The sequence below is a fragment of the Mycteria americana genome, chromosome 21 (genome assembly GCF_035582795.1).
Source record: "Mycteria americana isolate JAX WOST 10 ecotype Jacksonville Zoo and Gardens chromosome 21, USCA_MyAme_1.0, whole genome shotgun sequence".
Lineage (NCBI taxonomy): Eukaryota > Metazoa > Chordata > Aves > Ciconiiformes > Ciconiidae > Mycteria > Mycteria americana.
In genome coordinates this window covers 5057316-5084759 of record NC_134385.1, presented here as the reverse complement: position 1 = coordinate 5084759, position 27444 = coordinate 5057316, and the positions used below count along the sequence as shown (strand labels likewise).

The 27444-nt window shown below is 46.2% G+C and overlaps 1 protein-coding gene across 6 annotated transcripts in view; it reads right to left on the bottom strand.

The window, feature by feature from the left end:
- PHACTR4 (phosphatase and actin regulator 4) overlaps nucleotides 1-26868 on the bottom strand; it is a 68340-nt gene extending 41472 nt beyond the window's left edge. Inside the window, exons 1-3 of one of the 6 annotated variants that reach the window (XM_075522533.1) lie at nucleotides 26802-26861; nucleotides 26028-26079; nucleotides 1475-1521 (exon numbers count right to left, since the gene is read on the bottom strand). In XM_075522533.1, the coding sequence (XP_075378648.1) occupies nucleotides 1475-1490 (16 nt within the window). In that variant the 5' untranslated portion in view covers nucleotides 1491-1521; nucleotides 26028-26079; nucleotides 26802-26861. Of the gene's footprint in view, nucleotides 1-1169; nucleotides 1365-1474; nucleotides 1522-26027; nucleotides 26084-26801 lie in introns of those variants that run through there. The other 5 variants (XM_075522537.1, XM_075522535.1, XM_075522536.1 and 2 more) reach the window with 5 other exon arrangements.
- Nucleotides 26869-27444: the final 576 nt, after the last annotated feature.

Below are 27444 nucleotides of genomic sequence, written 5' to 3'. Positions count from 1 at the left end.
GGCTCCAACTCCATGGCTCACTGACCTACCCCAAAAATGGAGTTCAACTGCACATAAAAAGGGACAAAAAGCTTTGCGATATGAACACAGCTGGCTGCTGGCAGTCCCAGCAGAGGCCGAGTCCTGGTGAATAAGCAGAGCTCACAGTGTTGCTCAAAGCCATCCCATTAATGCAGGCTGGAGAGATGGAAAAACTCGCCCTGCTGCTGGCTGTGCTTTGTCCTGGGGCTGAGCAGGGAGCTGTCATCTCCACATCTTCACCATCAGCTGCCAGTGCCACACTCACTCTACCCATCCTCCCCCTTCGAAAGTCATCATTTGGGATTAGTTTGCCACAAGCAAATCATAAGGGAAAGCAATCACCACAAATTAAATGTGCACCTTACAGGCTAACAATTAGAGGGCACAGCACCAATTCTTGCCACCAGGATTATAAGCATGACATGTTTTTATGCATGTACACTTGGCTCGTAGCTGTTCCAACTGGGCCACTGGGTTCCAACAGACCAGCTTTGCATGAAGTCAAAAAGTGGCCTTCAGCAGACAGGCCCAGTACATCTGCCGTGCCAAGCACACCACACTGCTGACAAGTACATCATTCTCGAGTTTATAGGATGGCATCGCCTAGCTGCATAGGAGTAATCTAGAAATAATATTTGTGGTCACAGAGTTGCACTTCACTATGAGTTAGAAGTCACCAACTGCATGTCGTGGTCCACAAGATGCGAGGTCAATATGCTTCATGGAGACTGGCTTCCCACAGTGCAGGCAAGAGCTTTCATGCAAATCTCATTTCAATGGGAGGGAAAAAATGGCCATTTAGCTAGTGTCTTCCATAGCCATTTTAGGCAAACAGATGGAAAAAACATTCAAGGCAATCTCAAAGTCAAAAATCTACCAGTTTTAGTTGCAATCATATCCTTGCATCAGTCCAACCTAACAGCAATGAGTTTGTGTGCCTCAGGGCAAGCAGTACAGAGTGCCTAAAGCAAGAGCTTTAAAGCCAAATTTTGTTTAATAAAAAAATCCTACATCTTCTGCAAGATAGAGCAGCCTCGAGAAATAATAGAGAAAGAGAAGTCAGGAGCTACCATGAGCTGATCCTTCTTTATGGCTTGCCATGTGCCTTGTTCAAATCACATACCAGCTCAACGCTTCTAGCCTCCTACCTATTAAGAAAGGGGATGTTATTTGTTTTCAAGAGCTTGGGATATCCAAAAGACTTGTATTCCAGGTTTCACAGATGGGAGATTTCAAAAAAGATCTTCCAGACGTACAACACAGCTTTAATCAGATCTGGTCCACACCATCCAGTTGCAACTGATGCATCTGCCAAACTAGCTTATTTTCTAATCGCCTTCTACCTTTGAATTGAAGACACAAAGTTTAAAGTAATAAAATTCTTTGTGATGCTTAACCAAGGAGGAAAGAACAGGTCCACAACCCATGGTAAGATATCTAAGAGTGTACTCACCAGTGTTCTCTTCCATTTCTCTTGCACACTAGCTTTCTGAGCAATTCCTACAAAAACAGGAAACAAAATTGACACACAAATTAGAATTCCAAGTGTGACCAAAACCCAGGTTTAATTTCACTTCTCTATCAGCTCTGCTCAGTCTACACATAACCAGCGTGGAGGGAACCTAGAGCAGAAATCCTGTCCCAGCAAACTAGGAACGGGAGTGTGTGGCATCTTCACCCCTCTTTGAAGATATCGCTAGCATCCAGTCACACACATGCTGTGTTGGAAAGAAAAGGGAAACAAAATTAAGGTGCAATAATTACAAAGCATCAAATGTTCGTTCCCAGGGAAAACATCCCACGTCTGCCTCTTCAAGGAGGCATGTCTGCTGTAAAAGGGAACAGCTAATGCTTATCTAGCAAAGGCAGAATAGCACGTGCACAGGAAGCATTTTAGATGTCACAAAACATCAAGACAGTTCTGAATGTACTGGGGAAAAAAAGACAAAAAGGAGGAAGTAGAATTTTAGTAGCAAACCCAGCTTTTCTCTGGAGAAAGTGCTGAAATGAGGTGCAAGAGGAACTAAGTTCGGAGAAATGAAGAGACATCTTCATTCCGATATATTACGTAGCACGGTAAAAACATGCTCAGCATTTTAGAGAAGAGAGCTTCTGTCCTAAAGCGCTTGCAGTTCAAACTAAGACAACCACAATACGAAATGTCAACAGGCACAGCATGGGGTGATTGGGAAAGAGCTACAAAATAAGCTTGTTTCCAGTGCTGAGAAGTCAAAGCTAGCTTTTATGTGTAGCCCATTTCAGCCTAACCCTTCACCACTAAGTCTAGGACTGCTCATCACCTTAATTCCCAGCAGCAAAGTCTAGTTTGTTGCCTGTAATGCACCATCGGATCAGACAGATCATCTCCATCTGATAATTTGCTGACTTTACAGCACGTGCTCGGCTTGCACGACAGCATCGGAGCACCACAGGGCTGCAGCGTCAGAGGAGATAACCCTACCACACCATCGCTGGAAGTGCGCCTGAACAAGCTATTGCCAGCAGGGCTTTTAAGCTTTGCTTTGCTGAACTGTGTGGGTGAAACGCTTCTTTTGATCAGACAACCACGCTCCAGGCTAGTTCTCTCTGTTGCAGCTAGAATACCATTGCAGCAATATTCTTAGATGGGGAGAACACCTCGACAAAGCCATTAAACTCTCAAAACATCGTTGGCAATCACAGCATTTAAACAGCTTAGCAAAGAGAAGTGCTATCTGTGCAGACTTCTGGGCAGCAAGTCAGTTGCCCAAGAACATCACATCATTTCAGAGGCAGATTACCACGAGGTTACTTGGGAAACACCCTCAGAATCCCTCCAGCTTAATCCATTCACACTTAAACTACAGCTAAATTTCACGTGCGTTTTAGATGCGCAATTTGGTACATCCACATGATATGTCTATTCCAAAGGCTGCATCAAGGACACCATTTGCAAAAACTAGAACAAATGCTCTCCACTGAAGGCAGAAGAGCCATAATGATTTTTACAAATGTCATTATCAAGTCAGCATCTTCACACAAACCCAAACCCCCAGTTAGTAGCAAATCTACTGTACAGGGCGTTTGCAGGTAAGGTCTCCCTGCCTGCCCTTTCAGTGAGCCCTTCTGGGAAGGGAAAGCAGAAGAGTAACAAAAAACAGACACCTCAAAACCTACTTGAACCTCAGCATAGATGACAGCAACCCTCCCACTCCCCCAGAGCCACCAGGGAGTTCAGTTTAATTTGCCTTTCAAGGGCATTCCTGCACAGGCTGTGCTGAGCTTTGCATATTACAAGGGGCATATTTGTGCCTGGAATACTAATCCTGGCAGCCCATCGCTGCTGGACACTCGTTGTACGCACCAAGGACATCTGTCATCGCCTGACAGCGCGGCTGGAAGCACCTCAGCCTGCATGGGGAGGGATCCTTCTGAGCAAAACACTAAATCCACAATCATCTGATTATTAATAGAATAAGCATAAAAGGCACATCGGAGAAAAAAAAAAATGCGATGCCAGGTTAGTGCAAGGGGGAGGAAAATCAGGACTCCCAGCATTTCCACGAGGCTGCCAAAGCGGGAGCGCACGTCTCTGCCTGTGCTAAGAAACAGGCACTTTCTCACCGAAGCAATGGATTAAGTAGTGCAGATCCTGCTGCCAGCATTAACTAGGACTGGCTAATTGGGAAGCTGTATTCTGCAACGGACAGTTTGAGATAACCTGCCCCGCAGAACAGAAAATTACTTTTATCCTCTACTGTCAGCCGTTTCCCCGGTACGTAAGCCTGAGAAAACTTGGATTTTGCATTTCCTTTAGTATGACACACGCTACAGCTCCTCTGAATATTCATGTCCCCAAAGTGCTCAGACATTCCCTGGGCCTGACAGCTGTGTGAAATTCCTCTGCCACCACAGAGCCGCCTGTTACCGGCACTGCACAACTCCTTTCACCGCTCTGGGACACGCCGCTTTGCAGCCCTGCTGCCTGCCCTTGCTGCTGCTCAGCATCGCAGCAAGCAGAAGCACAGCCTTTGTCTGGCTTGTTAGTTCAAACACTTCGCCTTTTTTTTTTTCCCCCCAGCGCTTCATACCAATCTAAGAATATATTCTTGTTCCATTGACCCGTCTCTGAACTCTCAGCAGCAAGGTGATGGCTTTTTTCCAGCTAGGCAGCTAATCCACACACAATAGAAAATGACTGCTCCGCAGCCATGCTGTAGTATTTTCTACACCATTTTCTACCCTGGTTCTTCAGTCTTCACATGCTCTCTGCTGAAGCAGGGAATGTCAGCTGTCCCAGCTCTGCCCGTCTGCTCAACAGGCATCCTCCTGAGGGTGCGGTCCCGCAGCAACGTAAACCAACCAAAGTCCAGGCTCTGGACCTCCTCCCATGCCTTCCCACCCCTTCCTTGCGCCAGCGCTGATCCAGCCGCCCTGGGAGCAGCCAAAGCTGACCCAGATGCAAACTAAGCACTTTCATAGGAGCACAGGGTGGGCTGGGAAGGACAGGACCTTACAGCCCCAGCTCCAAACACGAAGTCACCAAGAAGCTGCACACTAAGGAGCCACTGTTTTTTCCAGCCTCAGGCAATCTACATAGTTCAGCTACAAGCTTTACCGATTACCAGCTTACCCACTTTCTCATGGTCTCATTTTCAGCAACCCTTACCCAGACCAGAACATTATGCTTTCAGCTTCCTCCACAGTGAAGCTCATTAGCTGCACCCTCTGTCCTCACAGGCACTTCTGATCTAGGACTGCTCATCTCCTCCGGTAACACTCAGCAGCTTCCTTCAAAAGACTAAGGGACAGTTCCAAAAGTCCAACTAAAAACCAAGCCAATGTTGGTTGTTTTTCCCAACTAAACTAGAAAAACTGACAAGTCTTCCAAACAAAAGTGGCACGTTACTTCTCCGCAGCGTCTGCTAACAGGCTTGCCTTAGGCGTGGAAAGCCAGTTTCCATGCTGGCTCAGCTCTAAATCACCATTCCAGAGAGGGACGCAACAGCAGCTGGGCAGCTACTACAGGGCTCTTACTGTAATGAGAGACAAAACCGGAGGCTGTCTTGGGAAAAAAACATGTGAGGGAGAGAAAAGATGTTCTTAGAACAGTCTTGAACTATACCCATCAGTTGGAGGGAGAGGGGTAGGGAAGTGTTAACGAACACCCAACAGCCTGAGGAACAAGGTCCTGCATTAATACAGACCATTACCGAGCGCTCAAGTGACAAATCCGTGAAATGAAACCAAACTCACTTGACAACCTCCTAGAATATACTTTATTTTGACCTAATATGGTGCTAAACAAATATACAATAAACAAATATAATATTACAATGCATTGTGCTAGTTCAGTCCTTTGCTTTACACCATTTTAAAAATGATATTGCTACAGCAGCACCCAGAAGCCCAAATCCAGAGCCGGTCCCTGCTGGGCCAGGTGAGGGATGAGCCTAGTGAGGGCCTGCGGCTGCCTGCAAGAGCTCACAATTAGAACAAGAAAAAGCGGACAACGAGAATAAGGCTAGCTGGGAGACTGAGGCCAGGCACTGAGCAGCCTACTCTTCATGACAGAGGTTATCAGGGAGGTTCTGAGTTTTCATCCCTGGCTTGCCAAATTTTACTCGAATGGTTGAACCAAGTCATGAGAAGGACTCTTCTCAGTGCATCTAACCCAGCTGCAGATGTTTCTGAAAGGCTGGACTCACAGAAAAAACTTCCCAACTGCCCCACCAGATCTGGTTGTCCATCCCTTTTTATAAATGCAATTAAAAAACAAAATCAACACTTTATTCTCTCACCAATCAGTTACTCATTCCATGAAGACAGATGAGCAGATTTTTGCAAAGCTGAGATAACTCCACCTAATGCTATGGGTATGCTGTCCGTGAAGCCCCCTGAAGTCCCCAGGGGAAGGGCTAAAGTAACTCGATTTATCTGCCAGCCATAAGATTAAGAGCACGGTAAACAGTATTAAAATTCTGTTCCACAAAGCAGAATAACTCAACAGCACAGAACAGTTCTCCCAAGGGGCAGCTTATAGCACGGGTGCACAGGCGAGAGCTTAAATATCACAAGGGAAATTCTTAAAAAACCTGAACAGATCAACCATGCCAAATGCACTACTATAAATTACAAGACAAGGTGTGAAGGTAAAGTTAACCTCTTGTTGGACCGAGCAGTACAGAGGGGAAGAGAGATGCACAAGCCCTTCTTCAGGTCAGCAGAAGCCAAAAAGCTTGTCTTTTTCTGACTTCATCTAATAACAAATCAACTCCACCTAAAAATCTTGGTTTGCTCATGTCCTTCAGTTATCGTGCTTTGAACATCATTTGCTACAAACGGGTACGCTGGTTTCAAAATCCTCCAAGCAGCTTCTGCTGACCCAGTTTGTTTTGCGCTAATCACGCACAGAGCAACAGAGAGGTCAACTCCCGTGCATCCCGGACGTAAATCAGAATATTCCCCCCTCAATAAAATGACACAGATGAAACCAAGTTGTTCTCACAGCCTGATCTGGCAACACGTCAATTATTGGTGCACCCCGCCTTCATTAACAGCCCTGCAGTTTCTCTCTCTTCACAAGGATCCCAACGCGTCAGACTGGAACACGGCTTGCATTTCTTCAGTTGTTGGAAAGCAGTTGCTGTTGAGCAGGAGCACAGCAGCTGTTTAGCACAAAGAAAGGGTTTTGTGGAAGAAGTGACAAACATCCCATGGAAACAGTGGGAAAAATCAGAAAATAGTATAACAGCTATAAATGCAATTTAAACAGAATACTAGAATAACTAGGTTTGAGAAATCTAAATACAGTAGATATTACAGCAAACGAAACCAGCGGCTTCTCGTCACAGATTTAACAGTTGATAACTGGCTCCCCATGCAAACGGCAAAGATTTTTTAGCAGCGTGGTAGCTGCCTGTGGGTGGCACAGTAATATAACATTACCAGAGAGGAACTGGAAAGGAAGAGAGCTGCATCCTCCATGGCTGCGAGATGTGGCAGGCAAGTGGGTTTTTTCATCACTTGCATAAAATAAACCTTAAAAATACTCATCGACACGCTGTGCAGAACATTGAAGCGGGACTCCAGGCCCACCTTCACTCACAGCTCTGCTACTGACCAGCACATTCAACCCTGGACAAGGCCCTTGGTCTATCTGTGCCTCAGTTTCCCCCTCTTCAAGAGGGGATTAACTTCTTTTGTAAAGCAATTCAAACCCAAATGAAAACTTGCAATACTCCAGTTCCTAGAAACAGCTACCTTATATAGGACTCCCACAGTAGCACCTGGACACCTTACTAACAAGCTAACGCAGCAAATTTTTTTCATAGATCTACTTCAAACAGACAATACAAAGTCTCAAAAAGCCACCCATAGCCTCTCCCAGGTGTTTTAGTTCACTGAATGAGCCATATTTACCAAACCTTAAACAAAAAGCCAGCAGCCTATAGGAAAGCATGGCACGGAGACAAACACAGCATGACTTCTAAGCCAGCTCCCAGTGACAAATGCTATTTCTATTTAGCTATCAGTACGGTAAACATTTATAATTCGCCTCCAGACCTTTTGGCAGCAGATCAACCACTCTGGAGGTGTGGATGCACGCAGGGGAAGAAACCTGCAGTATGAATATGGCAAACCAGCTTCCCTACTTACTGTCCTTGAAGCAGCTGAAGGGCTCGCCTCTACCAAAATTATCTTCCTGGTAAAAGCAGAGGATAAAATTAAAGCAGAATGGCTGATTCATGCAGAGGACAGATGCTCTTGTTCTTATTATTGTGGAAGCTGACACAGGAGTAAGAGCATCCAAAGGGAGGTGGCAAGGCATGGCTATTCCTTGATCCACCTCCCAAAAGATGGAAGCCCTAAGTCACCAAGAACAAGAGGCTATTTATGCTCTGGATTCCTGACTGACAGCTAGACTGTAAAACTTTAGATTTACTTCTACTGTTGAGTAGACGTGGAAGTTTTTCCCTAGAAGGCTTGACAGACGTACTCATCACCTGCAGGTTACCACAAGTCTGCATGCAGCTGGTATTTAGTGCCCCATCCTCTCAAAACTCCATTTCATCAGCTGCCTGCCCAACATTTAGCAATGCAGGTTTCAGCTTGGAAAAGTTTCATAAAAGACAAGATTTTAGCTTGGCTCAGCAAGAAGGCTCAACACCTAACACTTGAACCACACCACTCAAAACTCTGAAGCTGCAAAACAGTTCTACTGCAGAAATCTTTTCAATAGAGGAAGATGTACATTTAATCATAACACGGAATGAACAAAATAGCCCGTCTGCAGAGATCAGAGATGATAACTAAAAGCAACCCAGGGCTGAAATTTTTAAAAAGCCAGAAGACTAAGCTTGATATAATTAAAATCAGGATATTAAAGATGTTCTAGACATCCACAAGACCAACACACACTACTTAATCTATCAACACATATGAACCCTCAAAATGTGAGTGTTAATAAATTCTTATACCGAAGAATGCAATTCACACATTTTGCTAATACCCAGAGAAGTCTGGGCACACCAAAAGGATAGAAGGAAAAGAACCGATGTATTTGTAGAGTAGTTTCCACAGAGGATCCCGGTTATCCGAGTACCCAACTCATTTTTGCACAGTGGGACTTAAGAAAATGAGCCAGCTCCACCAGCACCTGCTTCAGCATACTGCAAGCAAAATACAATGAATATTTGACATGCAGAGCTCATTTGCCCAAAATCTAAGCTGTACTTTCTATTTCTCCCTCTTTCCAAAAAGCATGAGATGACAAACTGAATTCTTGACTACGTAAGCCCCACAATAGGAATAACGTTATTGCTGCTCGAGCCACCATAGCACCAGAGCATCCCTAGCTAGCTACAAAAATACCAGCTGAGCCTCTGCGAACCTAGACCACAGCCCAATCTCTGCACCAGAGCAAGGTCTGTATAAATTAATTAGTGCAGTAATAGGAAGCACACAGGAGATCAGGAAATGCCTAAAGTCCAATTCACCTTTCAGAGAGCGTTATACGTAAAGGGAAAGCATTCAGGAGTGTGGTCCCTATTCCTCAGACCTGTGAATATTAAGAACAGAAAGTCTTGAGATGCCTTTTTCCCCTAAAGGCTATAAAACAACACACAACAATAAACATTGAGCATCTAAGACTCAAACCCAAAAGTCAGCCTGACTGCCTTAAACCGTCCTAAATGCAGGCCACCAATAAAAGGATTCATTTTCACCCAGATCTTTTCCAGCTCGTTGCATTGCCACAAAAACACTAACCCCAGCTTTTTTTTTTTTTTTAAGGGAGAAAACACAGTAGACACAGGGCTGCAGAAGGTCTTCCTTCCAAAAGCAACTAAAGGTCAGCTTGCAGCTCCTGTGAAATCCCAGCCCCAGCAGCACCACACTTGTTTTATCTCTGGAACTGGCATGTTTCCATCGTGTCTTTCTGCACAACCGCTTTCAGTACAATAGGGCTCGTCAGAAATTAAAATTCCTTTGTGATCAGTACCTACCTGCTCATACAACAGTTTGTTCTTGTACCACACCTCGCAGGGAATTTCAATTTACTCAAAAAACCTCTAACCAGCTCTATCCGTACAGAATCATGGACACAATTAGAAATGAGAGGATTACTGACTCCAGGGTGAAGAAACTGCAGCAGCCCGAAAGCATGGGGCAGCTTGTCTGAAGCTATGATCCAATACCGCGAAGCAAAGCAAGCAGACTCATAATAGCAACTTCATGGTAGAAATAAACGTACCTGCCAACTTGCACTCGACTGTACATATTAAGTTACATTTCCTCCCCAATTTTAAGAATTATTTTCCAGCCTTTCTGAATCTGTGCAAAGACCAACGAAGAATTTCACACCTCTGCCACAAAAGAATGATCAGAGATAATCATCACATTCATTAGGCCTCAGCACTGATTCAGCAAAAAGGCTTTACTGTTTCCGAGCAAGCCTACAGCTTTTGAAGTAGCAAAAGCTGCTTTTACAGTCCAACAGGACCTCCCAAGAAAAACTGCATCTAGTGAACAAAATCCATTTTAACCTGACAAATGCTACTGAAAACACGAACTCAGTCTTCTGCTTATAGTTGTCTGCCATGAAGCGTAGGAGTGGGCTTGTTTGGATGTATCAGCAACAGAAAACCTCCATCCTCAACCTACCATTGAGGCATGCAGTTGAGGACTGTGGGTTGCACATATCATCTGGGCTATATATAATCTGCCTCTGCATTACACTATAACACACACCCAAAAGGGTTACTTATGGTTTATATAATAATACACGTAATAATAGGGTTACTTATTTACCACTGGCTTCTGGGGTAAAATACAAGCCACCTTTGCCTTAGTTTTGTGGTTTCCATTTTCGTCAGACTTTCAGTGAAAACAAAGTAGCCAAGTACACATTGCAATGCTGTGGTAATGCCCCCATAATTATGACTCGATAGACGATTTCATCTGCAACCACCATTTCCTCACCGAAATGAGGCCACTCTTCGTCTCAGCCACCGCAAAGCCAGTTTGCGACGCGTTTCTTTTTGCCTCTTTTTAAGAAGCAACAGGAATGAGTTTAGCCATTATCAAAGCACTAAAACGAATTTGTTAGAAAGCTCACCTGAACTCTGAAAAAGCCAGCAGCAGTTGAGGCAGTAGCTGAATTTGCAATCCTGCCATATGGGTCTTTCCCAAGGCACCTCGCATGTTCGTTCCCTGCCGCATGCCCGACTGCTTCCTGGGATAAACAGACCGCGGGGTACGCGCAATCTGATTAAACCCCATGCTTTCACCGGTGCACATTCGAGTACATAAAACAGGCACCTCTAATCAAATTCCATACTAAAAGGCAACGCAATGTTCCCACTTGAAAAAATGTGAGATACAGGAAACCTGTGCTGTGTGGGTGTCGTTATCAACTTAAAGTATAGACTAGAGTCAACACTTGTTAAGTGGACACAGCTCAGCTATTTAAAATTAAATCTCTTTCTGAATGGACGCTCTGGAATCACGTGACTGCATCTACAGGAGCCCCAAATGTCACCTTTTGACTCAGATTTTGCCAAACAGTAAGCAGTTCAGGTAGAGTTTGTAATTCCGTTGTAGCCTTATTTTTTCCTTCACAGTCTCACTACTGTAATTTCTAATTACTTCTGATTAAGATATCGAATTTCCTTAAAGAAACCCTCCCCAGGCAATTTATTCTTCTTGTGTTCCACAGCTCCAGCTTTAATAAAAAGGTGCCCTAGCCATAACTAGGAAAAACAGAGAAATTAATTCCCACTACTGATCTGGCAAACTCTTTATAACATAAATACAGGCAGTGAGGCATCCCACCGTGAAAATAAGCTCATAAAGTTTCTGAACAAGAACACTTCCGTTACAAAAAAAAAACCCAAACATTTGTAGTTCTCATTGCTGTGCACAAAGTTTATGAAGCAGCAACACTGTTTGCACGAGGATTGTGCTTACTAAAGCAACCTGACCTAACATGCCCCAAGTCGATTCTAATCTCAGGGGAAAGTTGTGCCTTTCCTAACGCTCTTCCAAACGCTTCCGGATAGGGATCCACACCACTGCTAATTCACAGATGGTCATTCATCTTCCAGACCTGTTGGAGGTTTTGGACTGATACACTCCCCCAAACCTCACAGAAGATAATCTTAAAAAAGGCGGTGGTGATCTCCTGAAACCCACCATGAACAGGAGTGTTTCTTTCAGCCTGCTCTCATTCTCTCATTGCCACTCTACTAACTCTCAATTTAGAGATGATGATTTCCAGCCAACATATTTTAGCTGCATTAAGAGCTCAACAAACTATCACTGCTTCTTTTCAGCCAGGAAAGGACCTTCCACCATAACAATGGCTAGAAAAAACACCCAACTGAACAAGCAAATCTCACATCATGCCCTGCAGGCAGGCAAGCTGATCTGGTCCAAGAAAGTCAACCCAGCGAAAACTGCTCTTCTACCAACCGTGCAAATGAAACAAGAGGAATCAATTTCAACAGCAACGAGCAGATCAGCGAACAGATAGGATGCGGAAAGAGAAAGCATCAAGTGTCTCAAACACGTTTCCAAGGCACAGAAGCTGCTATCTGAGGAAATGCCTTCAGATGGGGTGTATAACTGCAAGCTCACTGGAGCTGGCTCTGGGGCCTGCATACCTGGCACGGTGAGCTACCCGTTCACAAGCGGAGGGTCCCACACACACGAGATGTGCCTTGGACAGAAGTGCTTGGGGTATGTCCAGCAGCTCACAGCCCTGCCTCGGGAACCAACACACCTGGGTGGTTTGTCAGATCACTTGACTCTGGATCACCTTGAATAAACCCATCTAAGAGCTAAGTGAGAATTATATACACCTCGCAAGGTGATATAATAGAAGTCCAATATGAGAAAGAGCCTATTAGGAGCTTTAGAAGAGAATTAAAATCCAATAAGGAAAAAATCCTTAAAAAATGAGCAGCTTGAACTGTAAGCTATGACTTTCTGGTGACCTCTCTTGTACGCCAGATTCAGCCTTTCTGTTCTGCTCAACTGCTGTGTCCTTGGACATCAGAGCAGGTTCGTTAATACACTCCGTGACCCCCCCACGCTCCCAAGTACAGCTATCAACAAGCCAGAAACTGCTGGTTTGCTCAGCAAACAAGACCTTTTGATAGGTGGGTGCCAGCATGAGGAACGGTTACAAAAGTACCCCCCATTCCCTCCACCTACACTAGCACTCCCAGCAAATCTTAAACAAGAAGGTTTCTGGGAATGGACTTAACTATATCAGAGCAAGAAAACAGATGAAAGGAGTGAAACTGAAGGAGAACGTGATCACTTAAAAAATGTAATATGGAAAAGGCACATTAAGAAAAAATGTTAACACCAGCAGGACCTAAATCCATACTGAGCCATATAGACTAGAAATAAACAAAAAGTGCTTTGCTATGCTTTTAAGACTTCAAAGGTAGCTCTGAGTAAGCCCCAGGAGTTAGAAACCTCTATGTGTATCAGGCAGCCATGAGTACAAGCTGACAGCGTTTCTGGAAATGTAAAAATATGCTGAAATCATGTTAGGATCGTATCCTTACCTACAGCTGGAAAACTTACTCATTTTAAATGAAAGCTGACATCAGTCATGTGAAACACACCTCGGTTCAGTTCTTATAGAAGGTCGCAGGTGGTGAAATATTCCATTTGAAGGAGAAGAAAGATTTTTCAGCATGGCCCATGCTTCCAAGAAGATGTCATTAGCCACAGAGAGACTGCCCAACACATACCCACTCACATTCAACGCTTAACCCTGGTAGATGCGGCCACAGAAAGCCACACAGCCGAACGCCCTCTCCATCCCTACCCCAGCACAACATGCCCTTCTAAGGAACAAAACCCACCACTTTGCCACTGCTGACAGTCATCTCCAGCACGTACGCTGCGACTCAGCACACACGCAAGGGTACGCGTTCCACAGACTTGCTGCATACCTCTGCCACACGAGATAAGGGGCTCGGTCCCTGCATGTAGGGATTGCATCGCTGCATGTAAACACCCAGCACACCGTCACTTCTTACTTCCAAATGTCAAGCCAAGCTGTTCTAAAAGGACACCTCGTAGTAAGATGGCCAAAGGAAGTGTTTGTGCAGATTACACTGACCTACGGTGACAGGTTCATTAAAGGGAAACTCTGTTCTGCAATAAAAAGGGTATTGAGGAATAGCTATTTTGATGTAAAAAGGAACTGAAGCTTGATTCAATCTGACCCAGCTTCACTCTGTAAATTACTGACGCTTACAGCAATCTTCAGAATTGATAGGTATCCTTTCCCCTCTGACATAAGTCAAAGTTGGACAGATGACATAAGTCATTTGAAGGCCACAGAGGGTATTTGTCAGCCAGCTTTGGGGTTTGCCTATAAATGGAGATTTCCTAAATGACTTCATCTGAGGAACACTTCAATTCACAAAGAGGTGTCCACAAAAAACAAGTGTTTAGATACACAACAGCTGCATAACAGCAATAAACAGCTACCCCAGAATACAGTGAGCTGTAAAACGCCCACACCCAATCGAACACAAACCTACAGCAGCTTTCACTGGGACTTAAGCTAACGGGTTTGCACTCTCACATCCCAACAGCGAGGAACGAGCATGCAGAAAGCTGCAGGTAGCTCTGCCAACTATCAGTCATTTGTTTCACTGTAAATTTATTTGCTGGAAGCTGTAACTGCACCTCTCTGCAGGCTCTGCTGTCCCTGCAGATGGGTCAGGGAGCTCCAGGGAAAGGCAGCCCATGAACCGAGCTCTAACCGCTCTGCAGCAGGGACTAGCTCAGACCACTCAACCTTAACACTTTCCTAGCTCCATCCCGGTTTCAGCAGCCAAAGGGAACGTAGTGACTGATTTCTTCAACTGCCCTCCCCATCACTAAGACTTCCTTTCAGTCTTGGGTTAGGTCTGGGTATTAACTATCTTGCTGCAGAGTCAAACTTTGAGTAGCTTTTACCATTGCACAAACTAATGAGGTCTTTATGTCACATACCTGTATTTGCAGCAGAGAGAGCGCACCACAAAAAGAACCAAAGCACCCTGATTTCCCTGATGTCTTGCAAAAATATAACATAGTAGTGTATGTGGGATAAAATAAGCTTTTTGTCAGGAGAAAATATTCATCTGTGTGAGCCAAAGGAAAGAACAGGCTTCCCACAAAAATTAACAAGCCTGAGGAAAAGCCCCCCAGGAACAAATCATCCTAACCCTGCAGAGTTCAGCATAGCTCTTCTGCGCCTGCAGCGTCACAGCTTCTCGGGTTAGTTTGAACTGAAAACGAAACTGGAGAAACAACTAAACCTGAAAGCTTCCTTGAGGGAGCAATTCAGTGGCAAGCACCAGGTGAGGGCACGCAGGCACAACCACCACACACAGACCAGAGCAATTGCACTTGAACCCCAAAACAGCTCCACGCGGAAGGCAAGGAAAGCCGTAGTTTTGCAGGCGTTTGGCAGGGCACGGAGCAGCTCTGCCTGCCCTCCTCTCTGCTGGCATCAGGAATCTCGCTGAGCAGCTGACCCCAGAACAAAACCAGCCTGGTGCAGAAACAGCCGGTTTTAATCCAATTCAGTTCCTCAATTTGTTTGTCATGCGGCCCACAAACAGTTGTTTGAGTATAAGGGCAGGGAATGCACGCACAGGACCTCTTCTGCAGCAGCTATAGCAGTTTTAGGTGTTTACACAGCTGCAACCCAAAGCAGGGGTCTCACACCGGAGAGCACAGTCTGCTGTCACAGGGAAGGGCTAAGACTGGGTTAGGAAGGCATCAAGTCAGGCTTCCCAGCACCACAGACAGGCTTGAAAGATCTGACATGAATCATCAGATCCTGCCCACTCCTCTATTCCTTTTTCCACAGGAAACACCAAAGGAAAGGTGCCATCCTTATCTTTCCATGCTGTTTGAGCCAGTTAGATCACCAAGCCACGAGCATCTACGCTAGATACTCTCAGAGTATCTAACATTGTGACAAAACGGGACTTGTTTACTCATATTTATAAGACTGAGATACAAACCTATTACTGCTACAAACCTATTACTAAACTCTTCTGACACACTTAGGAGCAAAAACCTGAAATGCCAACAGATCCCAATGCACCAGGATTTGCCAGCCCCAGGTTTTGACATGAGCAGGACCTTGCTGTTCATAACCCAAGGCCAAGCGTGACCCAGGAATTCCAGTTCAACCAGTTCCACCCTTTCTGCCCCTCATTTCTCCCATTTTCTTGGAACAACAGACAGCAACAAAACCCTACCCCAATCTACACCGGAATAAACAATTCATTGTAAACCAAAGCCACCTGCTCCCCCGCACAATTAAAAGCATCTCCAAATTCCAGCTCTCCCTCAGCCAGCGCAGACAGATGGACACAGGAGGCACGGCACGGCACAGAAAGCCCGCTCCACTTCCAGCAAAGCCTTTGTACTGCAGCCGCCCGAGACACAAAGCCTAATGGCAGAGTCTGCCTCCGCAAGAACTGTTTTGTTAAGGGATCACAACATAAATCAGCAATCCTCCAGCCACAAAACCAGCTCAAACTCACATGTAGGCCAATTAAACTTGCAATCTGCTAAAACACACATGCACTCTCTCTGACTTCTGGGGACCGTCTCTCTCAAATGGCAGATCAGGTCCCGCAATCTTGCTGACATATTACCTGCTCCCGATGTCCCCAGATAGCAACAGTAAATGTGACTAAATTTAAAAGGCAATGGCTCAGTCATCACCACAGACAACTACAGATTTTCACTTTCTTGCACACCCTCCTCCCATTCAATACCATGTTACAGGAAGGAAATAACCCCTTTGCAAAGGAAGCGATAGCCCTGAGAGCAGGCAATAAAATGCTGAAATGGGAGCCGATCTCCTGCCTTGCTCACTCCTGCAGGATCTGCCCCCAACATCATAATCCCTCAAGTCTGCAGGTATTTAGGCTAGACCTGGATTCTCAGCAGGAACAGGGCTGCACTATGCAGACGAAGCACCTGGCCACCAGCGACTGCCAATTACTCAAACAGATACTTGCTGCTGCCTTTGCCAAGACAGAAAATCAGTGCGAGAGGCCATTGCCGTAGCGCTTTGCGATGCACACCAAGTACAGCAAGCGCCAGAGACCGAAATCTCCTTCCCTTCTCCCCTACTTGTGGTCCCCATGTGCTGTTCAGCAAATCTGGCCATCTGCAGTACACCTCCATTTGAAACAGCGGCTATTGACAGGACCAGACTCCCGGCGTGGTTAATCATTTCCCCAGCAGACCCAAAGCAGACCCCCTACGCCATAGCTGCCAGGCCCCTCGAGAAGCTGCGGCCGGCACAGCAGCAACCCGCACCCAGGCAGAGCCCTCATTCACCCACGCAGCACTGCCCTCGGTGCCAGCCTCCCTCTCCGCACCCCAAAAACAAGGGGAAGAATTTGTGAGCGTGGTGCTGTGTGGCTCACGTTGCCTAAGCACCAATTATTCCGGTCCCCTCAAGCGTACAGAGAGCTCTATCCACAAGATCCATCCTATCAGCACCGCTCAGGAACTGTTTCTGTTAACTTTTGGCTTTCAACTCAGAATTCTTTGAAGAAAAATGCTAATATCCTTTAAAAAAAAAAAGGTTCACCGACCCAAAACCAAAGACTCATTGCTCTTATGAATCACACAACGTTATTTCTCCTGCCCGTCAAAACAGAAATGTCTCACCTTGCAAAACAATTGCTGTGGTTGCCCGGGCTCACAAAAATCTATCCCATCTGTTAAAAAGCTGAGTGCACTGAATGAAACTATTTGACAAGCACTCTGCTAAAAGACAGCAAACATTTCACCCCACAATGGCTACTTCAAACACAGTCAAACAGCACTTGCAAGGCAGCTCAGCTCGGTTAGTATCAGCCATCAGAAAAATAGCTTTCTAGCAAGTAATTCTTTTTGAAGACAGAGCCTGTGGAGACACTGAATTTAAGACTCAAGCCTGCAACTGCAAGAAAGCTCCACAAATGCAGGTTTAGAAGATCTCATGTCCCCACTACTACAGTCAGAAAGCAAGGACCAAACTGTTTCTGCCTTCAACGCTGTAACAGAAAAGGCAAATAATCCAGGATCTCCACTTCACCTGCAAAGTCTCTGCGGAACAGGAAAAGCTTCTCTGATCTCTGACTGCAAGGGACAGGCGTGGAGAGGACACCTACAATAATACAGGAGCTACTCACCACGGAGGGTGAGACACTAACACCGCTGATGCTGGCATGCACCACCCCAGCTCCTCATGCTCCACATTCCCAACTGCTTTACTGGTCATTTTTGAACGGCAGTTTAACCCCAAACATGATTCGTCTTGGGGACATGGGCAAAAGTCAGTCTGCTGCTGGTGAACGCAGCACACACAGTAAGTTAAGCGCAATGATTTTTAACCAGCATCTCCCTGACATACTGTTGGCAACGGACACGTTCTCCTTCTGTTTAATGCTGACACAAATCCATTCCCAGCAGACTCCTATTTCAGCTGCCCTCGTTGTCAGTGGTAAGTCACATGCCATATCAGAACCACAATTTTGGACGAGAAAGCTTTACTTGCTTTTAAAGCATTCATGCTCAAAAGGGGTGCAAGGATGAACAGAGTGGACGATCCACGCAGGCCAACAACAGCACAAGCCATCACGCTTTTCCGAGAGCAACCACTAACACCAACTTCAGAGGAGGCTTTGTTGAAGCCCAACTCATTAGCAGCATAGTCAGCCATCCCAGAAGCGCTGCCCACTGAGGACCCATTCAGCTAATGCAGTTCTCCAGGATCAATGTTGTGCTCCAAGTTCAAGAATGCACCAGATTTTTATAGGACACGAGAGCAAGACTACATGTGGCTTTAAATACACAAAGAAACACTATCCACCGCATTATCTTATTATGCAAATCAAAACCCTTGCTACTGGCATTAAGAATGAAGGCTCGAATACCTTCCTGCAGCAAAGTCACCTTGGAAATACCTAAGAATTTGAGCTTTCAGTAAGACAGGACTAAACTGCAGTTGTAAAGACTGTCCCAATAACTTATGAGCCAACAGATAATGTCAAACCCCGAGGGAACGATTTGTGAAGAGCACTGTCATCCGCCCGTATATGATCAGGTAGTTCTACTATCTTAACTGATAATCAAAAGGCAGTAAGCTAAACATCTCACACCAACATAAGGAATCCTACTCTTTGCATTTACTTAGCAATACAGCCACACAGCACGGTACAAACAAACCTAAAGAAATGCTCATGCCAATTATTAAAAAAGCTAGAGTTGTTCCAATACTCATTACACGCGCCACAAATGCCGAATATCCTTCAACATTAGTCGCCTATAAAAATGACTCTGATCAGCAGAACACGTTAATGAATCGGCCATAATATTCACGAAAAATCCGCAATGAACTGAAAGTGAACTCCACCCTCTTGTTAAAGATTTAACTGCTATAGAAACTATGATTAAATATACAGGGCCATGAATCAGCTACCTGAAATGAAAGTACGCCTCGGCAATCGTGGAAGTGCCCAGCACTAGCAGGCAGACTGACATTTTGCTCAACGACAGCCCCCCCCCCCCCAGCATCCCAAAACTGCAGCATCGCGCAGACGAGCAGCTTTAAGACACTTCACAGTTCCCATGAACATTTAATCTTTCCTACCTTTTGGGTTGTTTGGTTTAGAGGCTTTTTTTTTTTTTTTTTGCCAGTGCTCAAAGCTTCACGTGCTCATTACAGGAACAGAACGAACAGTTTCCAAATCCATTTTGACACAACTGGATAAAGCACCTAAAACCAACCCCCAGATGCCTCTGGACCAGCTGTGTCTCGCCACAGCATTTCCTATCAAGCCCGCAGAAAAGCTGGAGGAAGATGGCAGGGCTTACAAGCAGTTCCCCTGTCTAGAGCCTGAACAAAGTGGATTTAAAAGAGGTTTAATTTTCCCAGAGACTAATGCTCTCAAATCAGAATAAATCCTCCAAAAGAAGAGATTATCCATAAATTTACTAGTTAGAAATGTTAATATACCCAGTGTTTATGCAAGGACTGCTGCTCTCTCCATGCAAGAGCATCACCTATACAATTTCATATCAAAGGAGAAACAGATTTCTGCTCATTTCTCCCCCCACCTCCCTTTCCACACTGAAATGTAGCACAGCAGCTTTATAAATACCACTTCCCAAGAGCAGCAGTAATTTACTGAAGAATCAAGGCAAACTTGTCCCTATTACACTAGGAAAGCTCTGAAAAATCCTCCCCTGCAAAGGAACTTAACACAGAAAACAAGATCCACAGACAGAAAAGTCCAGTGTGAAACCTGGAAAAACATTCAAATAAAAAAACCGCAGAACTAAAACTTCAAATGACATGTTCACAAAATATAGGACATGGTGCAAATTAAGAAACAGCTACTGGAACACTACTGATTCAAGCAGGGCACAGCAGCAATACCCATCTGCATTGCCGGACTTACCCAACACATACCTGCTACTCAGACAAATGCTTCCTCCTGTTATTCATATTCTGTTTACTAAAGGCCCCATCTACACACCGTACGACACGTAGCATGATGGGACCCAGACCAGCATAACCTGGCTGCTAATTATAGCCCTTAAGGTTGATATGCATTAATACATCCCTCTAGCTATGGACACGAGTATGACTACGCCCTCACTAAGCACATGTAATCTCAGAGAGGAGAGACAGGAGGATGAAACAGGTCCTGGAACAAGTGACTTGCCTGACATCAAACAGCAGGAAATTTTAGCTGGGAGCTAAATTAGGCCTCCTGTCCACCCCAGCCTCCTTATTTTCTCTATACTCAGTCTAGTTGATAGCTAGACAGAACCCAGTCATTAGAATACAGATTGAAGGCTTCGTTTTGAAGCTAAAAGCAGATGAGAAATAGTACTGATTAATGTAATCACTAGTGTCAAATTGATTTTGGAGATCCAGCAGTCTCACAGCACTCCCTCGTTCTACTTTCCAAGCCTGATGTGTTCACACAGGTTTCTGCATGCCTAATGCTAGCGACCGGACTGCACGCACTGCAACGCGTTCGAGACACCTCAATTAATCTTGAAAATTCCCCAATTTCTTTCCACCACATGCATTCTGTGCAAGCCCACCAACACCCCCCAGAGAAGCTGGATACTTTCTTAATGCTCCCAAATAACAGCCTCGCTGGGGGAGGTACGGAAGGAGCCAACCTGAAGCGAGATGTCAGCAACAGCAACCGAGCAGCCCATGCATGAGCAAAGTTTTCCAGCCCAGGAACTTCCCCCCCTGCAAACCCTATTTATCTTCATATTCAGGGGGGAAAAAAAAAAAATCCAGTAGTTATTAGACAAGTGAAACAGAACAATAACAACAGCAAAAAACACTTCTGGTAATGTTAGGTGTCAGGTTGAGTTAGCAGATACGAATTTTCCTCAAGTTTCCCCGCTCTGCCAGCGCTGGCCCTCTATGAACTGTCTTCACGTTGTTCCGAACAGGTAACAGAAAAGCCAGATGGCCTAAAGCCATAGCTAATTTCAAAACTGCTGTAAAAGAGCACAAGCCAAGAGAGCCTGACAGCACTCATTTGACAATTCCACCCAAAGGTTGATACTACTCTAAAAAGGTGCAGCGGAGCCAAGAGAAATCGTGTTTAAACATGCCTGCAATCTCAGTTTTTTCTGTCAATAATTGTGGGACTGTATGTTAAAAATTGATTTGGAAGTACAAGATGAAAAATTCTATGACCTTGCTCACCTCTGGCCCTGATCCACAGCCAGGAAGAGCAGGATACAGCGCTTATATCCTGCTCCTAACTTGATCTAATTTAACTCCCAGCACAAGGTAGATGCAGTTTCAGGGAATGTGCCACTTCTCACCAGCTACTAATCAAAAAATGTAAGCAAGTGAAAAAGACTTTGCTTCTAATTATTTGTTCTCTCTTTTTGGCATCACGCAAACAACCTTTACAGAGGAACAAACCCGAATGGACTTAACGGCCCTTTTCCCACTTCTGCCGTTTCCCACCTAGCAGTAAATTACACCTGGTTTGCAAGAGACAGGCTAGACTTAACATCCCCAACAATAAAAGACCAACCTTGCTAGCACAAATCAGACAGCCTATCACTTATTTCAGTAATTATTATCCTCCTCCTTCTAGGTCCTAGCTGATAAAGATAACCTAGGCAGCACAAGGTCACTCCATACAGGAGCACAAATCAGTAACTGAAATTCTGTGGTCCATCCAGATTTCCACTATCAATATTGCAGCAGAGCAGCTTTAAAAATGCATTCCCAGAGAACCTGAGGCAGCCTGTTCAGCCAGCAAACACCAGCCCAAACCCTCTTGGCCCTGCTTCTATCCCTGCGTAAACGCGCTGAAGTCTCTTCTGCACAAGGACACGAAGGCTCGCTGGTAATAGCTGTACCTGCAAACCCGCTTCCTGCAGATCTTGGCAGTACACCAAACCTGCAAAAACTTTTTAGACAGCTCTGGAGATGAGAGTAATCAATAACATACCACCAGCAGCACTTTTATGCGTCTGCAGGGGAGCTCTTGCCAAGGCAGAAATAATATTGATAGAAATCACACTTCCAGCAGGCACTGCTAGAACAGCCAATTACCCCAGATCTATACCAGCGAATTTAGTCGGTGACATGAACATTACTGATTTGACTTTAAGTAGGAGAGAAGAATTAGACAAGAGAACACAAGCTTCACAAAGGCATGCGAGTACAGCAAATGCCAAAGTCCCCTTAAAATTGGCTTAGACAGTTACATGCTTTGTTCAAAGCTCAAATTCTCCGAAGGCGACAACCTTTGGCTTTTCCCCCATCCATAAGCACCTCTGGAAACTTCACCTCCATGAGCCCAGTCTCTGCAAACCCATTGAGACATGGCTTGCGATCCTAACCCCCTACGTGAAGGCCACGTCTAGCAATAACCTCTTTTTTTGCTAAGACACCCTCTGCTACACGGTGTTTGTAACACTGAGAGCCCTGAGCATGCCCCGGTGCTAAACACTGTGCAAACACCAAACAAGACAATGCCTCTCGGACTTTGATCCAAGTTTACAAATCAAGGCTTCTCAGTAGGACTCAGGCCAAATTTTTCTTGCTTGCACCCTTAAAAGCCAACTGTCTTCAGGGGAGAAAAGGAGGCACCTTCAGAGAGATTCACCCCTCCCACAGACAAGTGTAAGGCAATGAAGGAAGCCTGTAAGGGGCTGCCTCTGGTTTAAAGTCAATGGTGGGGATTAATCTTGATGGATTTCAGACAACTAAGTCTATGGCAACACAGCTCTAATTAAGGGGTTCACGTTTGTGGACTGGTTAACTAAAGGAAAACCTGGCTGCCAGTACCTCGCTTGTCTGCAAAGAGATTCATACTTTGAGAGGAAGCCGGAGCTGGCAAAGTGGAAAGGTTCAAACCCTCTAGTTTAAGTGCCGTTAGACTTTACCAAAGTCCAATGATCTTTACCAAATCTGTTTCAAAAGGCACGCAGCTGGAATAGACTAGGAACTTAGTGCAGGAGCTAGAGAAGTGCCAGACTTGCACAAACCGACCTCATCAGTATGCACCTTATTTTGCCCCATGACATTCAGCAGACATGGTTAATTAGTTCGTGATAATGCATTGCCCATCATGACTTCTGAACTTAGCTGTGCAGCTGGTAGGTAAGCAATTCTTAACTGTGTTTTGTAATCAGCATGCCAAAAGCACAAACACAAAAGAATAAAGTTAACAGACTGTTTACCCATTCCCCCCCCTCCCTTTGCTGCTGCTAGCCAAAGGCTTGGGGGGGGGGGAAAAAAAAAAATCTATTTCCAGGATTCAGCAGAGAGAAATCATTTGGACTGCTCTCAATTTTCATATCTTTGCGACCGGTGCTTCATGTTATTTCACACAATTCATTCAGTTACGAGATGAAGCCTGTTCCTTTGGCTAATAGCATTAAAAAGCCTCTCTCTGGAGATAATTAGCCCTCCCTCCCCCATCCCTTCCCCAGTGCAATGTGGAAAGAGCATACAGTCATCAGTAAACAAAGAAATTCAAACAGTGTGACAACCGGGCTGTAGCTGGGGACGAAAGCTGCCTCTCACCTCCATATCTCAGCACAGCTGATAATCAAAAACAAGTCGACACCACAAGCAAGAGAACCAGCAACACAAGAGTATGCGTAGATTAACAGCTTCGTCATTTAGAAATCAGGAAAACAGCAATTCCTCATTTGCAAGGAGCATAAATACCAATGCGGAATTAGTCATTGCTAGAGGTTTTGCATGGTCACCTTCCAACCCCGAAAGATTGACCCAAGTAATTCAAAAACAGCAGATAAGAACCAGAATCAGGAAATCTGCAGAATTTTCTTATGATCCCAAGCCTGTCACTCAGCCATCAGCAAAATCACACCAACCTCCACACCTCAGTTCGTTATGAGATACAAAAAGTCCTCCAGGGCAGAGAAAAATTAAGGACAGTCACCATTTGGAAAGCACTTTGAGACCTTCAGCTGAAGACTGACAAAATTCTATGATTCTATACACCGACTCCTCACCTGGAATCTGCCCTTGGATTTGGGGGCACAGTCTGGAAGGAGTTAAAAACCCCCAGCCAGAGCCAGCCGAGGGTATGACTGCTGGCTGGTGCCTTCACTGCCTGACTAACGCGTGACCCCACAGCGCAGAAAAGAACTGGAAATAGTTATCACCACAGCATTGACAAGTCAGCAAGAGCTACTAATTAAATGATAAAAATAGATCTCTGAAAGGGCTTTTTTTCCCCTTGACACAAAGCCGAGGCCTAACGCTGCCGCAGTTGTACATCCATTAGTTTTCCATGGGCTCCAAACCCGCTGGGAAAAAAAAAAAAAAAAAAAAAAAAGAGCATTCTCACACTCACAAAAAACCCACCCAGCACTTATACGCAGAAAATACCAACTAAAAATTAGGGAATTGATTCTGAATGAGATGGAGCATCTCTTCACTACACACACTCCGCTCCCACCTTTAATGGGAGCAGGAACAAGACGACATCTTTGCCCACAACAGCCGTACCAGCTTCCTTGCACTCCCTGTAGCCCAAAGTTCTGGTTTTGCCTGAAAAATGAACACGTTTTGAGGTGACCCAGATGACCCCAAGGATACCTGCAACTTCCTTCGTGCATGGCATCACTTAGACCAGTGACAAAAAGCCAGTATCAGTGCAACTTCCACCATTGCGTGGGTTTTGCTTTAAGCCCCCCCTCTCCCACTCCCTGCCAGACACAGGTTTTGTACAGCTCGTAACTGAATATTCATCACCAACTAATAGACCTGCAGGAACTGCAATGTCAGCGATTTTTAATACATATAATGCCCCAACACATGCCAAACACAATGAAATTTGATCAAAATAGAAGCCATTTGTTTAAATACAAGTGATTTGGCTCTCAAAACTGTCATCAAATTAAACTGGAAATCAAATTAACCAGTGATTGAATGAAGTAGAAGGCTGTATAATCACAGATTACTGATCCAGCGGCATGAAAACAAGGATGCAATCACATTCCCCTTGTTCGTGGCAGCCTCTCTGCAGTGCCCCGTACTCCCAACGGGACTCCCCCTCCCCATCTTCCAGGACTTGAAGATGCTCTGTGCCTCAGATACAGCTCATCCAGCCATTGCTTGGTAGTCCAGAAAGGAAACGTTCCTTACAAAAACACCCTTTGAGGTATTATCTGATCACAAAGCCAGCCCTGTGAAAAGTACAAGCTGACACACTTGAAACCACACGAATTTAGGACAGACCAGCACAGTCATTTCCAGCACTGTTGGGAAGAACAAGTTTAAACCTACTCTGAATGGGAAAAGGGGTTTGTTACCATCACCGTCCAAGGTATTAACTTCAATTGGCATAACAGTGTGCCAACCAGGTTCCCTCATAAGCGGCCTCATTTTGGCTTTATTTCCCTCTTTTTTGCACTCTCATTTGAAAAGGAATTTAAACTATGTAAAGTTACAATTTTAGGTCTTGTCTACTCTTAAAAGTAATGTGGGTTCATTTAAACAGTACGTTTGAAGAGCAACAGGCATTTATACTGACATCACAGCAGGCAGAGGAATTTAATTACACTCCTGTGCAACTTCTACAACACTAGCACATCAAGGTACTGCAGCTGAACCGATCCTTTACCCACCAAGAATGGACCACAGAAAACTTCAACATTCCCCTTCCTTTGCGAGCAAACCTGATTCTGCCCAGGATTTGCTGATGTTCGGATTTTTCAAAGGCAAGCTTCAAGTTTAAAACGCGCGCCTGTAGAATTCAAGGCTTCTTTACGCATTAGAGAAGCAATCACAAGCATTCCCACTTCTCTTTCTAGGCTTGTGGAAGCAAGATTTAAACATCCTCACGTTTGAGAAGAGGAGCTTTTTAATTCATTTCAGCCTCGATTAAGCAGCTTCTCACATCACACACTTTTTTTCAGCACCCTCAGCCCCAGAGGAGCACCAAGCCCTCACCTACCTTCACCTGGACAAACACAACCCAGTGCAAGGCAAAGCGGTAAATAATTCATCTGCACGCAAACAGAAAGAAAGAACAATTAAACGAGAAAGCACAGCAGGGACGTTTCAAATTTCAGCCAACATTAAGACAGAACAGATCAAACAAAGAAATACCAAAGGGGCTGCCTCAGAAAGAGCTTAAAGAAAGGTGAAAGCACTCTCACAGAAAGCAACAGGACGGAGATTAAAAACCAGGTTTTACTTTTAGTCACAGCCCAAGCCCTTCAGAGGACAGCAGTGCACCCAAGTGCGCTGCCGCCTGTGTTGTTTTAAAGCAGGTTTCGAGCATGAGTTTGACCTGGGAGCCGGCTCCGGAGGAGTTTCCCCGCCGAGGAAGCCCCCGGCCGCGGGAGGCCCGGCCCGGCCCGCCTGCAGAGCCAGCCCAGCGGGCAGAGCCCCAGCCTCCAGCCGCCGGGGAGCTCCGGGGGTCCCCGCCGGGCCAGGCGGGCAGAGCCCGGCCCGAAGTGAGCCTTGGCCCCCGTCCCCCCCTCCGCTTCCCCTCACGGACCCCCCCAGCGCTCACCCCACACCGCCCCCCCCGGCACCCCCACACAGGCCCCCCTCACCCCCCGCCACCCCTCACAGCCCCTCGCTCACACACCGCCCCCCAGCCGGAGCGCTGCCGCCGGGGAAAGGAGAGGAGAAGAGAGGGGAGGGGTCGGGCCGGGCCGGGCCGGGCCTGGCCTGGCCTGGCCACCCCCCGGCGGGGCTCCCCCGGGCCGCCCGCCCTCACCTGCTGCCCGCGGCCGCCGGCTCCCTCCGCCGCTCCCGGGCCGGCCCCGCCGGAAGCCTCAGGGGAAAGGGGCGCGCGGAGCATGCCGGGAGTTGTAGTCCACCCGCCGGGAGGCCACGCCCCCTTCGCGGCATGCCACGCCTCCCGCGGTAGGACACGCCCCCTCGCCGCGGAACGGGGCAGTGGGAGGGACGTGAAGGGGAGTCGGGGGCCCGTGGGGTTTGGGGGGTGCTGGGGTGCTGGGGGGTGGGGGTGAGGGAAGCCGTGGGAATTTGGGGTTGGGGGTGCTGGGGTGCTGGGGGGGATGGAGGGAGGCTTTGGGGTTACAGGGTGACAGGGGTCATGGGGGTTTGGGGTGGGGGGTGCTGGAGGGGTGGAGGGAGGCTTTGGGGTTGGGGGTGAGTGGGGCTGTGGGGGTTTGGGGTGAGGGGTGCTGGGGTGCTGGGGGGGTTGGAGTGAGGCTTTGGGGTTACAGGGTGACAGGGGTCATGGGGGTTTGGGGTGGGGGGTGCTGGAGGGGGGGAGGGAGGCTTTGGGGTTGGGGGTGAGTGGGGCTGTGGGGGTTTGGGGTGAGGGGTGCTGGGGTGCTGGGGGGGTTGGAGTGAGGCTTTGGGGTTACAGGGTGACAGGGGTCATGGGGGTT